General features: G+C 41.8%; 1 protein-coding gene across 4 annotated transcripts in view; it reads right to left on the bottom strand.

Moving 5' to 3' along the window:
• Positions 1-2173: 2173 nt before the first annotated feature.
• Positions 2174-14463, bottom strand: part of LOC148013961 (MADS-box transcription factor 3-like) — a 135674-nt gene continuing 123384 nt past the window's right edge. Inside the window, exons 3-7 of one of the 4 annotated variants that reach the window (XM_087667000.1) lie at positions 3331-3392; positions 3107-3209; positions 2962-3003; positions 2661-2702; positions 2174-2544 (exon numbers count right to left, since the gene is read on the bottom strand). In XM_087667000.1, coding sequence (XP_087523126.1) covers positions 2497-2544; positions 2661-2702; positions 2962-3003; positions 3107-3209; positions 3331-3392 — 297 coding nt within the window. In that variant the 3' untranslated portion in view covers positions 2174-2496. Of the gene's footprint in view, positions 2545-2660; positions 2703-2961; positions 3004-3106; positions 3210-3330; positions 3393-14463 lie in introns of those variants that run through there. The other 3 variants (XM_087667001.1, XM_087667004.1, XM_087667003.1) reach the window with 3 other exon arrangements.

The raw sequence follows: 14463 nt of genomic DNA, 5'->3' as shown, positions 1-14463 counted from the left end.
AATTTGCTTATTGATGCAGGCGTAGTCTTGAATTAAGTTAGAGTTGGAATGGCTAAAGCAGTCAGAAGTATCAGATTACCCAAATGGGATATCATTTGACATAATTGATTTCTACCTCTCAAGTACTCATGGCCAATTTAAAAAAAAGGACACAACCTTTGATGCTCCACCAATAAAAGATATTGACTCAGGGATAGAAGGGAGTTTTGAATCACATCTTGAAATTCAACCTCGTCAAGTCTTACAAGGCAAATTCAAATCCATCTAGAGTGCAAACATATTGAAAATATCACTAGATAAAGAGTTAGAAACCAAGAGCCAAAAAAATCCACAAGATCTTCCCAAATGATTTACAAAGTACAAGAAAGAAAATCAAGTCATTGTTTTGCTTAGTATAAAGAGGAAAGAATAGTCTGTTGAGTCAATTGAGGGCCCAAAAAAGGTGAAAATGATAAACATTGATGAGCCAAGGAAACTCTCTAAACCAGTTTATGTCATCAAGGATTGCAATGTGGATGATGGATAATGCCTTATTTATCTAATCAAGGAGTATCGTGATGTTTTCGCTTGGAACTACTCAACTCTCAAGGAAATTCCCTAAATCGGTTTATGTCATCAAGGATTGCAATGTGGATGATGGATAATGCCTTATTTATCTAATCAAGGAATATCGTGATGTTTTCGCTTGGAACTACTCAACCCTCAAGGAAACTCCCTAAACCGTTTTATGTCATCAAGGATTGCAATGTGGATGATGGATAATGCCTTATTTGATGAGCCAAGGAAACTCCGTAAACCGGTTTATGCCATCAAGGATTGCAATGTGGATGATGGATAATGCCTTATTTATCTAGTCAAGGAGTATCGTGATGTTTTCGCTTGGAACTACTCAACCCTCAAGGATATACCTCCCAATTACTAACACAGATAATCCCTTTAAAACCAAATACCAAGGCCATCAAATAATGAACATATTCCATGAATCCTTGGTATGTGCATCATCTTTGAGAAGAACAATGACTGTATTCCATGAATCCTTGGTATGTGCATCAATTTCTAAGAACTAAAAAAGTTACATAAGGTAGGATTCATCCAAGAGATTGAGCATACACATAGGGTATTACCCACCATCATGGTACTCAACAAAAATGGTAAGATTTGAGTATGTATTAACTACAAAAAGCTCAATACTGCAATGAAATGAAAATGTTATCCACTATCATAGAAAAAATCATATGATTCAATGAGTGATAGAAAATAAAGCTTATAGCTTCTTGGGCTATAAATAGGTGCAAGTTCAATTAAATGATTTACCTAAAATTGCATTTACCATCAAATAGAGAGTATTTGCCTACATTGTCATGCTATTTGGCTTAGCTACGACCACTTTGCAACATCTCATGTGCACTATTTTTAAGGATATGTTTAACCAATGCCTTGAGGTATTTTTTGACGACCTCTTTGTCCATTCCAATCGAGAGAAACACCTTGAAAAGCTTCAATTAATCTTGGAAAGATGTTGACAGCACCAATTCTCCTTGAATCCCTTGAAGTGCCACTTTTGGGTAGCCACAACCCACATAGCTTCTCGGGATATTGCTAATAATGTCATGATCAAGCTTTCCCTTGAAGAATGGGACATTGTGAAGAATCCTTGAAGTGACTAATCCTCAAACTTTCATGAGTTGGTTTCTCATTAGCTAGGTAGATATTATCTGCACACTCTAAGGAAGCACCAAATGACTTGTAGCAATGCAAGGCTCCCCCGTTGTGGCTTGCGTTCTTGTTCCATTCTAGATGCGCCAAAGTTTGCCTCTACATCTCTACCAAAACATTAATTAATCTCAAGGCGTGAATGGGTTTACCCATGCAAGTTCATTCTTCCTTTTTCTAACTATGTTGTGAACTTCAAGTTGTATCATGAATAAATTTGCTTGTTAATGATATGCTAGTGCAAATTCATTCCTTTTCCTAACTAGGCTGTAAAGTTGTGAGCAAGCTAAGCTCTAGTTATACTATTTCAAACCTTGTGATGGTATTGCAAATGTCATGCAAGCATTCATAGAAAGCATATTAGAAAAGAGAATATTAAACAGCACAATTCACTTGTGAGCAAGCTAAGCTCTAGTTATACTATTTCAAACTTTGTGATGGTATTGCAAATGTCATGCAAGCATTCATAGAAAGCATATTAGAAAATAGAATATTAAACAGCACAATTCACTTGTGTCATGCCATATTTGTAGCGATTGCATTGTGCAACATACTTCAGTATTTAGGCCATTGGGATCTTCAGCTTGATAAAGTAATTGTCTGAGTAATTATTTTAGCGGGCGCTCTCTTTTACTTCAAATTCAAATTTTTTTTAAAAAAAAACTCTCTGTGTGGTTGTAGGAGAGCATTTAATCAGGGGTCAAGACGTGAGCTGATGTCACTTGCTGTCCCTCGACCTTTCGAAGACCTCGACTGTCGAGTCTTCAGAGCAGACATACTTAATTACCCAAATCTGAAGGACGACCTCTGCCCCCCCTGCATCGCCATTACCTGTCATTCACACGACACGCATGCAGAGGTAATTACATGCTACCATGCTGCTGGTAATTGCTGATCGTAGTGACATTATACATATGCAGAATTGAGGTCATAATTGCTTGCTTTACCTTAGCTTTAAGCATGCTGTTCTCTTGTGTAAGCCGTACGTCCTGAAACAAATAGTCACTCGTCAACATCATCTAACGGTCATGCTCGTAATCGTAATCAACCTTGGAAGCTGGCGCATGGGTGCATGCGTAGAGTAACGACACGTCCTTACCAAAGCACACGTGCAAAAGATATGTCTGCAGAAATATACTAACGCCTACGCCTACATTTATCTCCGTAATTCTCGCACACAGATGCACACGCATATGTATAATGTGGGGAGCAAATATTTGCTTTTGAACACAAGTCTTTTCAGAATACCTGCGCAACAAGTTCTTGCATGTGTTCCATCAGAAGTTTACTCTGTCACACAGATCGAGACACAGTTAGCATATTATAATCGTGGTGGACGAATGTTAAAGATTAACCTGAATAGCATGTTTCCCACACGACTCTTTAAGTTTACCTGTCTTGATCTCACACGGTCTATAGCCTTTGTTAGCTGGCTTTCCAATGCTTCTACCTCTCTTAACTCCAACAACGTTTGAACATCTTCTCCTACCAAACGCCTACAATATTCAAATATGAATATTCCCGCTATTGTCCTCATGCTTCAAGTATTCCAGCCTAGTGTACCATTAAACATGTGTTTTTGAGAACAACTTTACTCAAATCACATGTTTTCCATACCTAAGAGCATTGTGCATGGTTTGGAAGTTGCTCCTACATCTCACAACTTCTTGCTTCCAATACTGCAGGAAGAAAACAAACCTTTGAACAAGTCACATTACCACAAAATGGAAACAGACATGAACTTTGGTTTTCATAATAGCTGGGTGTGAAATAAGACCCTTGGAAGGGATGAAAATCTATGAGCAGGCTCCATCCAAGGTGAAAACCCCTGCATTGTGTAAGCATACTCACATGTTACCCTCCTGTAAAATGGAATATTTGTATCCACCACTATGCACATAAATTACCATGGAGCAGTTGCGCTTATGCAGTTCCTTGGAAACTCACCCTCATCATCGTTGCATGATGCGTCTCTTCTATATCTCTAAACCAACACCCTTGCCACACACTGGTCCTTAATTGGGGATGGTCTTTCCCATCTTAGTGTCGTTATATTGCCTTTAAAAAAAGGGAAGAAAAAAACCTATGACCCGTTTAATTAAGCTACTCACACAACAAGATATTCATTGCCTCAACAATCATGGTAGGCATGCTGGGCAATCCAATAAGACATCCTTGGTTTCTTTGGGATGGAAGCTTTTAGATGAAAACAGGGTGGAGTAATAGCTCTTTCTTGATCATGGAACGATTTTTAGACCCTTTGGGCAAATTGGGCGGTCCATTGAGACACCCTTGGTTGGATGCCTTGGTTTCTTTGGAATGGGACCTTTTCGATGAAAACAAGGTGAAGTAATGTTGGTTATTCATGTTGCCTATATCTTCACCATAGCAGGTTGCATTTGTAGTTTCTAGCCCTTCAATATCATCACCTAATTGTTGGTTGCTTTTGAAGGTTGCAAATCAAGATAGCTTGATTGCCAATCATCATCCATGTTGATAATGGCTCAATTTTGAGTTTCCTACATGTTCCTTCATCAGCTTCTACTCTAACTAGTCGTTTATGATCTTGGGACCTATAGATGGAGGAAGATAGGCTTTGGTACTCACCCTCATCTCACTCCCATGAGAGTCACTGGTTGTTGGACACCTCTACTTCTTAAGCACTACACTTGTATCATCTTCCTCATTCATTATTTAGCATTCATTCATTCATTGAATTCTACTACTACTCCCTACTTTTGTGTTTTAAATTTTTGTCTTAGTTAATACATCTAGTCATGGTCATAAATTGTGTTTTCTCAATACAAACCCTAGCATATCTTCACAAAGTACTCCAGAGAACCATCTCTTTGGGCAAGGTTGGATCTCTCCAAGTATTCCTAACCATAGCATGAAAAATAAAACCCTCCCAAGCCTCCCCCCCCATCTATGATGCCATGAAACTTTGTGCTTCATGTTCTATTGGGCTGCTAAGGTCTCTAGGTTGTTGGTGCGTGTGCAACCACATTGTACCAGATACAAGAATCTCCAATATCTAGTTTAACCCACAAAGCCTAGATTGCAATAATAGTACAATGGTCATGCAAAGAGGACGAGGGTCACCCTAACGGAGGTAAACACCCCTCTACCCTGACCTCGGGCACCAATCGAGTGTTCCCATTTGGTCAATGAGCCTCCCGGGAGAACTTGCTTGAAATGATCGGGCCTAGAATTAAGAGGGCTGGTGTTCATGCAACAATAAAACAGTATGCGCCATACAAGGTCTAGGTGCGTATCCTACCCGACTACGAGCTTCGTGGGTCCATATCTTTCATTGAAGTGAACTAATGTTCTAGGATGCTAAGTGCGTACTTTGGATGATTGGAATCGGCCAAACAGAGTAAAAAATGAGGACGATGGAGAATTGTGCCACGCAATGATACTCTATTGCCAATTTAAGGGACAATATTTAGGGGACAACATCCACTCTCGTGATGAGGCCCAAGCAGGGGAATGATGTTTGTTTTCTTCCTCAGCACAAAGTGGGCCTGCAATGCCCTGTATCCACCACAGCCTCTGATGACATGTACAATCAGGCGGCCCGGTGTAGCGTCCACTCCACCATGTCCACGCCAACGCTGTGTATCACGAAGAAGTATGTCTTGATGCGTATCACGAAGAAGGATGTTTTGATGCGGGTATCCTTCTTGATTCTCTAGTGGATGTCCATGATGTAGCTAGGCCATGGCTTTGAGTCTAACACATTCTCCTCCTCCCCCAACTAGTGCAACATGCAGTTCACCACCTAGCTCTTGATGATCTCAAAACCCTTCTTGATCCAACTACTAGAACAATTGGCCCCATGGAAGGATTCGTGGGTTGTTATGAGGATCCCAACCTCCAGCAGTTGGGAAACCTGGCCAACGATTGACAATAACTCTCTCCTAAACTCATGGATCCTGTAACTATGTTGATGGTATAAGTAATACTGTAGGTTTCTTTGTCAGCCGCACACCTTTGATAGCCCTATATCAGTCCATGCATCTTTGAATGAGGACAGTAGAACGGTCCCAAAGAGATCATCAAAGTCTCCAAGCGGTGAAACTCCCTTGCCACTTGTGAGAACGGGAGATTATTGACCCAATGTTACTGAAACTGGTGGTAATTCTAGAACTCATTACTGTGAAACTGCTATACCAAGATACTGTATAGATGACTCCAAGACTCCTATGCGGCCTTCACACATGAGAAGTGAACTATAAAAATACCCTATCCCATTAGTGTGGCCTCGAGCAATGCGTGAGGTCCTGATGCATAGGTGGAGTGAGGCCAATTCTCAAGCTAGCGTGGGGAGGGGGGTTTGACTAGAGGCTTCCATTGTGTATGACTGATGGGGAACCCCGTCATTGAACTAGTTGACACAAGGAGGGAGAAAGATACTCTACAGGGGAAAGGGAGCGACTCAAGGACCAACCAACGCAAGGAGAAAGAAGGTTAAGAAAAGGGTGTAAAAGGGTGCCACAACAGGCTAGGATCAACGTTTACGGAGATGGACAAGTGGGGGCAAAAGTGCTGCCAATCCAGCTCGTGCACTCCTATACAATGGCTAGATGGACACCATATTAGTAGAGGACGTGCAAGGAGGAGTATGGAAAGTGGCCTGGGGGAGAGAAACCAAAGGTAGATGCGACATTGCATCCTCCACAGGTGTAGGTGCACGAGGGGCAAACAGGCTCGTTGATGAACCCCAACATGTCATAGATGGTCAAAATGGACTGGGTCGTCAGCTTCCAAAAGCAATGGTTGATGCCACCAAATTTTTGTGTATTTGGTACATTGGGGGAAACAAGGACATTTACTGTTGGTGGAAGAAGAGAGAAGCAGGGTTCACTCTCAATGGCCATCCTGGATGGGTGGGAAGCGGATGTAGGAGCTTTGTGATATATAGAAGTCGTGGTTGAAAACTCTAATGCACTTCCTCTGAAGCTGCTCCAGTGGAGACATCATGATGCTACTTGGCAGCTATCCACCAAAACGCACGAGTGCCATCCTCCTATGGGTGCCTATCCAGCCAAACCGCATATGCCCCCCGCTATTGCCAGTGGCTGTCCTCGGAAAACATAGCAGGGCCAAAATCTCCTGGGGGGAACCTGGAAGGAGAATGATTCATGTTCTTCTCAGGTGTTGTTGTACAAGGGGCAAACAGGCGTGTTGAAAAGAAAGGATGTTATAGGTGTTCGAGATGGATTGGGCCTGCACCTTCTCAAGGCAATAGTCGGAACCATCGAATTTATGCCTCTCTGGTAGACTGAGGGCAACAAGGATATCTAACTGCTGGTGGAAGTAGAGAGAAGGAAGGCTCACTCTCAATGCCCATTGTAGATGGCCAGGATGGAGATGTAGGAGCTTCATGACAAATAGATGTGGTTGGAAACTCAAATGCAGTTCCTCTGAAGCTGCACCCGCGGAGACATCAAGATGCTACATGCAGCTGTCCACCAAAACACAGGAGAGCCATCCTCCCATAGGTGCCTATCCACTCAAAATGCAAATATCTCTAGCTACTGCAAGTGGCAGTCCACAGAATCACAGCAGGGCCAAAGTCCTTAAGAACTGAGAAGCAAAATCAGCACCCTCATCAGGATACAGGTACCAAACTGTCGAGCATACCCATCCCCTGTTAAACAGCTGCTGCTCTAGAAAAGCCAGAACAGGAGGAATTTGTCATGCACAGCAGGAGATACTGAAGGAGTCAAGGAGGGGCACTTTCCGCTAAAATACAATATCAGCAAAGCAAAATGTGTTTGCAAGGCTGCTGCAAGGTTGGCCAATGGTCTTCAGGGGCTAGTGATGATGTCTGTAGATGGTATGTCACTGTTATTACATGGGATGGCATTGATAACATGTCAGAATGGAAACATAAGCAGGAACACACGAACATAAGAAAGAACTCAACATTAATGGCGAGAAAGCTGATACACTTGAAACTTGAAAACCCTTGCACATGCTATAGTGTTTAGGTCTAGTGAGGGGCTTGGACTCTAGAGTGTTAAGAACTGAAAGTGGGAGACAGAATGACTATAGAAAGGGAACAGCCGCCCAAAGGACAGCCGATGCTATAAGTAGGCATGCAACTAAAGACAGGTGCAAAACGTGTTCAGGCCCGAATAACACAGGCAGGTCCAAATTAAAGGACACTAGCCATAAAAGGAATAAATGTTGATCAAACTGCACTAGGTGACCATGAGTAGACAAAGCTCCGAATTGTAGGGCTTATGACCATGAGATGGCCGTGACCGCGAACACATACATAATCTGCTTGATCTTGTGAAGTTGGCAGCATTTTCCTTTGCAACACCAGAGGAACATAGTTTCAGGTGATAGAATTAGCTAGAATCTTGCTAAAAAGGTGCTTAGACCATAACAGGCCTACATGTTCACCTAAGTGCTGGACATTAAAAACTGCTTTAGACAGTTCTTTCAATGGCTTTAGAGCGATTTTAATGATTCTGACTTCAAAACTTTTAAAAATTATTTGGCCTATGTTGTATGTTATTCATGACTTTTAGCTATTTGAATGCACTCTTGGTTAAACGTTCCAGTTCAGTCCTGAGTCCTAGTCACTAATTTTCATACTGTCAGTCCAGATCTTCAGTGAAATATCTGGGTTTAACATGTGTTTGATTGGGCCCCTTGGCAAAATTCATTGACCGTGTTATGTCTGTAAGAATTACGATTGGACCAGAGCCAGGTGTTCTTTTTGCATATTCCTACCCTTTTGTCTTCTTCTCGAGCTCCCACAACTTCATTGTATTGCTACAAGCCATTGCCCAGCAGGAGTGGTACAGTTTCTATCAGTTTTCTGCAACATGCTTCATCAAATGGCTGCATTTCATTGATTGTATTGCTGCAAGCCGTTTCCCAGCACGAGCGGTACAGTTTCTATCAGTTTTCTGCAACATGCTTCATCAAATGGCTGCAGTTTTAGTAGAAACATATCAGGTTTCAGCCCAACCAGTAGTACTAGCCCCAAGACAGCTGAGGTTCAGTAGCTACAATTCCTGCCATGCAATAGTCTTCACCTTTGATTGTTGGCCATGTCAGCCCATATCGTGGCATTGATGCAAGTCTCACGTTTTACTCCAGCATATCAACTCTGGATGCCCCTCCTTATTACCATTTTCAGTTTTCTCCTACAGCTTCAGTCAGCTGTTCTTGGTGCCTGGATTTTTTCCTCCTCAGTACAGAGTTCAGACTGTTCCTTTAATCCCAGTCCGTCAATTATTATGTATTCACCACACACACACACACATGCACACACAATGGCTTTTCCATGCATCCTTCGTATTTGGCTGTAGCCTTCCAGATACTCTTCCATTAAAAGTTCAAGCATGTTGACCTACTTGACCTTTTCTAGTGGAGGCTTGGAGCAGAGGCAACAAATCAGGGCATTTTTCTACTATTTGTATAGCTTTAGCACTTCAGCAACGATATGAACCACCATGTGGGCCAGCCACTGCTATTAGTGCCCATGTTCTCAAAAAGCCCTCTCCAAAAATGTCATTCTTGAATCTCTCTGACCAATGAACTGAGGTATACAATGACATACACGAGCAACTCCACTATATCATCCGCTTTTATCTTTTCCCAGAATAGACAGCATATGTAGCACTCTTTGTGCCTTTTGTCGAGCATAGTTGACCTTCTGACATGCAATGCAAAATGCACGAAGGCATCAACATCACCCTTCAAACCTTGCCAATAAACGAAGACTCGAGTCCTTTGACCATGGCATTAATACCTCGATGCCATGCATACAATGCATCATGACTTTCGATCATCACTTTTGACCTTAATGGCTTTGCTACACATAGATAACCATGCATCACAAGGAAACCATTGCATAGAGCATAATGCTCAAAGCATTGACCATCAATCGACTGATCACAAACTGTGCCAAGGTCTTCATCTTGCACATACGGCATCATTATCTCATCCAATTCATAATGTGAAAGTAATAGACAAATCTGAAACTTGTTGGATATGGTGACCTTGTAATGTACCCGGATTTTTCAATCCCAACTTGACCATAGCAATATTATCATGGATGTAATATACCCATAACAACAAATAAATCCATCTCTTGACTATGTTCCTTTGGCACGACTTCATGATCTCCTATTGGATAATTCATGCCATCTTCAATTCGGTTGATTATGCTCGTAACAAAGGTGATAAGTCCTTCCCTCAACTGCAGCAAACTACTAGTCAAGGTGCAATAGGCCAAGATTAGTGACATCAAGAGATCACTGAAAACGCGATGTGTGAATCTTTTGACCTAGATAATAGCAAATCGTCCACATTAAGAATAACAATCAGTAGATCCTCGCTATTCTTGGCAGCATATAGTGGGCTCTCCTTCAATGAATTGCAAAAACCTAGAGCAATCAAGTGAGCATGGATCTCTAATAAGACGCATGAGGTACCTAATTGAAACCATACAAGGCCTCATGCAAACAATACACCTTGCCCTTTGACCCTTTTCGCCAGAGGTTTTGTAACTCAACCTGTTCATGTAACTTGCCGTTCAAAGAGGCAGTCTTCACATCCAATTGAAGCACATGTCAAAAACAATGTGTTGCTGATGCAATGATACTGGGTGTAGTAGTCATACACAAGTTGGATGCAAAGGTCTCACATTAGTCCATCCCATGCTGCTAGGCATGCTCTTTCATGAGAAGTCTCACTTTGTAGCATTCAATGCTGCCATTCAATTTACATTCGAGTTTATAGATCCACTTTGTGGCTATTACACACGTGCTTGGGGGAAGCCACATAACTCCCGAGTGTCATGCTTGTCAATGGAATTTGATTTTGACTTCATGGATGTATCCAATGCATACTTTGTGAACCCTGCTCAAAAGATACAAGCTCGGAGCTCCTCATTGCTTGCTGCAGCAATAGGTGTCTGCGTAAGAAGATTACCTTCTGCATAGTGAGCAGTTGATCTTATCTAACTCGATAGTGGAGTAGATTGTTTGTTGTCCATGATGTGTTTAATAGCAATGTTGGGACTGTCTTGGACTTTTTGATAGCAACCTCTCTTCAAACTCTGCATCCCAATCGTCTATTTGATCAATGGTTGGAAATTCCATTAGATTTTAAGCTAGCAAATGGTATTGATTTGGTTGCATTATTGCCTTACTATGCTGCTGAAAATTGTATTATACATCCAATGGACCCCATGCGGTTTAAAAAAGTACTCATCTACAAATAACAAACACAACTGTATGACAACGAAGAGATTGATGAAGAATACAATTAAGTCAGAGACAATGAACACTAAAGAACATAATAAGTGAATGAATGCTGAATATATACAATGCTCAATGCAGCAACCACACTCTGCAATGGTTAAATATTGAGCGTTGAACTCCTTGTCTCAAGGATTGGGGTAGAAGTTTGAGCTGGAGAGTGTATCGTACTCTGACAGATCTTGATGCCCAGTAGATAGCCTCCAGAGATATCTGGCAACAGCAAACACAGTTAAGCTGTGGCTCAATTAGTGACATGCAAGTTGGAGAGTGTAGATTCGTATTCTAAGGGATCTTGATACCCAGTAGCTAGCCTTCAGAGATGTCTGGCAACAGCAAACACAGTTCAGCTGTGGCTAGATTAGTAACATGCACGTTGGGCAGGGGCAGAATCAGCAAAATGCAGATCTGTTGATGACCTGGCAGGCAACTGCAGATAGTAGACTGCTAAACACAGCAGTTGGTGATGCATGGAAAACTGTACAGCAGTACAAATAGTCAAGCACAGGTGTTGACTGCCATATGGCAGGCTAGGATTAGTATAGATGATGGAAGCAGATAGTCCTATTACATTAGACGGAGGCTGATCAGTAGTAGACTGCATGTGCCAACACCTAGGAGGTATCAAGAAGCAGGCACCAACAACAAACAGCAATAGACAACAACTTGAACTGCAATATCCTTTGTGGGGGGTGTAGACAACAGAGTTTCGGGACCGGCAATCTGCAAAAACAAGATTGGACTGAGTGATGGGCAGCTAGCTTGTCTGTATACAAATGGATGGGTTCTGCCAAGTAAGGGTTTTGGCTTATGGGACAGATATCTCTAGGATCTTGTTTGCTTTTAATAGGATTTTTTGGGATTTGGGACTCTAATTAATAGTAAATTAAGTTTAGATTGCAAAAATAGAAGCCAAGGAGAGGCTGTCAAGATAGCTCAAGCCCAAGTTTTTCTTTTACCCCAAGGCATCCCACCCCAAATCAACTAGGAGATTGGTCGAAGGGTGCTCCTTAGCTACTCAGTGACCTACCAAGACAAGGCAATGGTTTTCTTACTAAGGGAGCCCAAGTGATCACCCCTAGAGAAGCCAAGGTATCAAACAAAGGGTACTCATTTGCTACCCACTGGCCTATTAGGACCTACAATGGCAAACGAAACCACATTATCCTATTGAGTAAGTTGTGCTTCTGGGAGGTATAAAAGGGATGGTTAGACCCAACACATTAGAAAATGGACAAGCCATTGCCACCACCTATAGGCATTGGATCTAGAGCCAACCACTCTCTAATTGATAAGGGGTAAGCATGCACAGATACATGTTTACAAGAACAGAGTGGCAATGCATGGGGTAATACAAAGGCAATGCAAATCATCATACTCATGCAATTTTCTATGCAATAGTGTTAGTTGGACAATGTCCTCACAAGGAAATTGTTCACTTGCCCAGGTGCTCTTTTATAATCATAATCATCCTGAAGATACGTACAATGATATAATAGTACAAAAATGATGTCTTTGAACTCATCAAGATCTTATAGACACCAAGACTAGAAGACTGCCCCCTCTCACCTTTGGACAGTGAAAGGAGAAGTACGGATCTCTCCAAGATGTCAATGTCAATGGGGAAAAGGAGAAGCACCCAAAGAAGAAGAGTGAACTACATGTCCAGCTGAAAAATCTGGAAAATTAATGGTCTCCAAGGTCGTTAAGTGAGGCAAGAACTAATCCTTAGGAGAGAAAGACTCCTTGCTAGTCCAGAGTGTGAAGCCTCATCCAGGAAGGGCAACCAAGAAGAGGAGTGCTGAATAATGAGTCTTTGCTCGGATTTATTGGTAGGTCCTATAAGAGTTAGCACCAACGTTCAAAAGACAAGTCCGAAGCAAAAAATGCCACATTAAACTATAGAACATGCATACCTCATCTTCAATAAGAAAGTGCTTGTGAGTATAATGGTTAGTTCTGAAAATGGTCCCACTACAAAAGGTAGGCATACTAAAGATAGGAGAGTAAGAAAAGGAATGTTCAACAGAAGAGAGAAGCTAGAATAGAGTGTGCCGTAAAAGATACGTTAGGTCTATGGTTAGTATCATCATCATGTGAATCGGTAAAAGGCTCCACTATGCACTAGATCGGACAATCTCTAGGGAAAGTGGACTTGATTGGATTTGTTCGTGCATTGAATGCAGAGGGTGATTTAGAAGGAGAAGAGAACTCAACAAGTCTAGTGTCAAGGGAGCCAAGGAGTGCTTGAGAACCAAAGTCCATAACAGTGGCATGGGTTGATAAAATAGAGAATCCATTTGGTGAAGTGGTGTTAGATGATCCTCTTGCCATGTGACTAGCAAATGTGCCTTGTGGGGGTGGAGGAATAGCCCCTCTTGGCTATGGAAGTGGGGTTGAAGGACCCTCACCTGATGTGCTTGAGTCTCTAGGTGGAAGAGAGAGTTTGGACTTGGGCTAGACGCTAGTGGACTATCCTTAGTCTTTGAGTGACACTTCTCTTTAAAATGGCTGGCCTTGAACCAATGCTGATAGTACCTATTCTTCTTGGGGGCATTTTGCCAACTTGGTTTCAATACTGGAGGTTAGTTACTTTGCTCCTTGCTGCCTTACTCAGTCTTTGTGTTGTTCTTTCCAACACCATGCTTCACCTTCTAGAAAGACAATGCTCTCTCTAAATATTGAGTTTTCTTATGAAATTGATCAAATAGCCAAGCATAACAGAGTAGCTATTACTCAAACTAATAGAAGATAGGTAACTACGACTTTGAGATGACTTTTTTGGTGAAATTGAAGTATCTTTATGACAATTTGTTCATGGATCAAGTGACTTAATCATCAGTTGACTTGGGTAACCTAGTGGTAGTGAATTCAGCTAGCAAATGCCGATACTCGACAACTTGATAGTCAAATCATCCCTCTTGGTGATTTTAAACTCTTAGAGCTTATGATCAATGTTCATTCGTCAGATACAATCACGAACCGCATAGCACTTCACTAGATGTGCCCAATGCTGAGATGCAAGGTCAAAGTGTTGGACTTGAGAGAGAGATGCAAGGTCAAAGTGTTGGACTTGAGAGAGAGATTTAGTGCTAGTCTTTGCATGAGGCGCACAATAGAACTCGTAATTGAATCATAATGTCACAAACACCTTCTCATGACCCCATGATATCTTATTAGGCTTCTCTATCATTGGAGGCCCTGAGGAGGCATTATGGACTTGGCAAGAAAGATAATACTCTAGATTCACTGTCACCATCACCGTCTAAGTTTACACCCATGTCAGATATTCTAGATTTCATTACGCTCACAGAGGAGGAGTTTGAGGAGTATCTACATAACAAGTAAGGACCAAAAGACATCCCTTCTTCCAATTTTACTGCTCCTTCCGGACCCATTGGTGAGGCTAGCCATCTTTCTAATCATGGAGGCAATACAACATTTGGGACAACTAGCG

This window comes from Lygodium microphyllum, chromosome 25, assembly GCF_053477565.2.
Source record: "Lygodium microphyllum isolate KBCC chromosome 25, Lygodium_microphyllum_v1.1.10, whole genome shotgun sequence".
Classification (NCBI taxonomy): domain Eukaryota; kingdom Viridiplantae; phylum Streptophyta; class Polypodiopsida; order Schizaeales; family Lygodiaceae; genus Lygodium; species Lygodium microphyllum.
The sequence above is the reverse complement of the archived record's forward strand: the minus strand, read 5'-3'. Positions and strand labels throughout refer to the sequence as shown.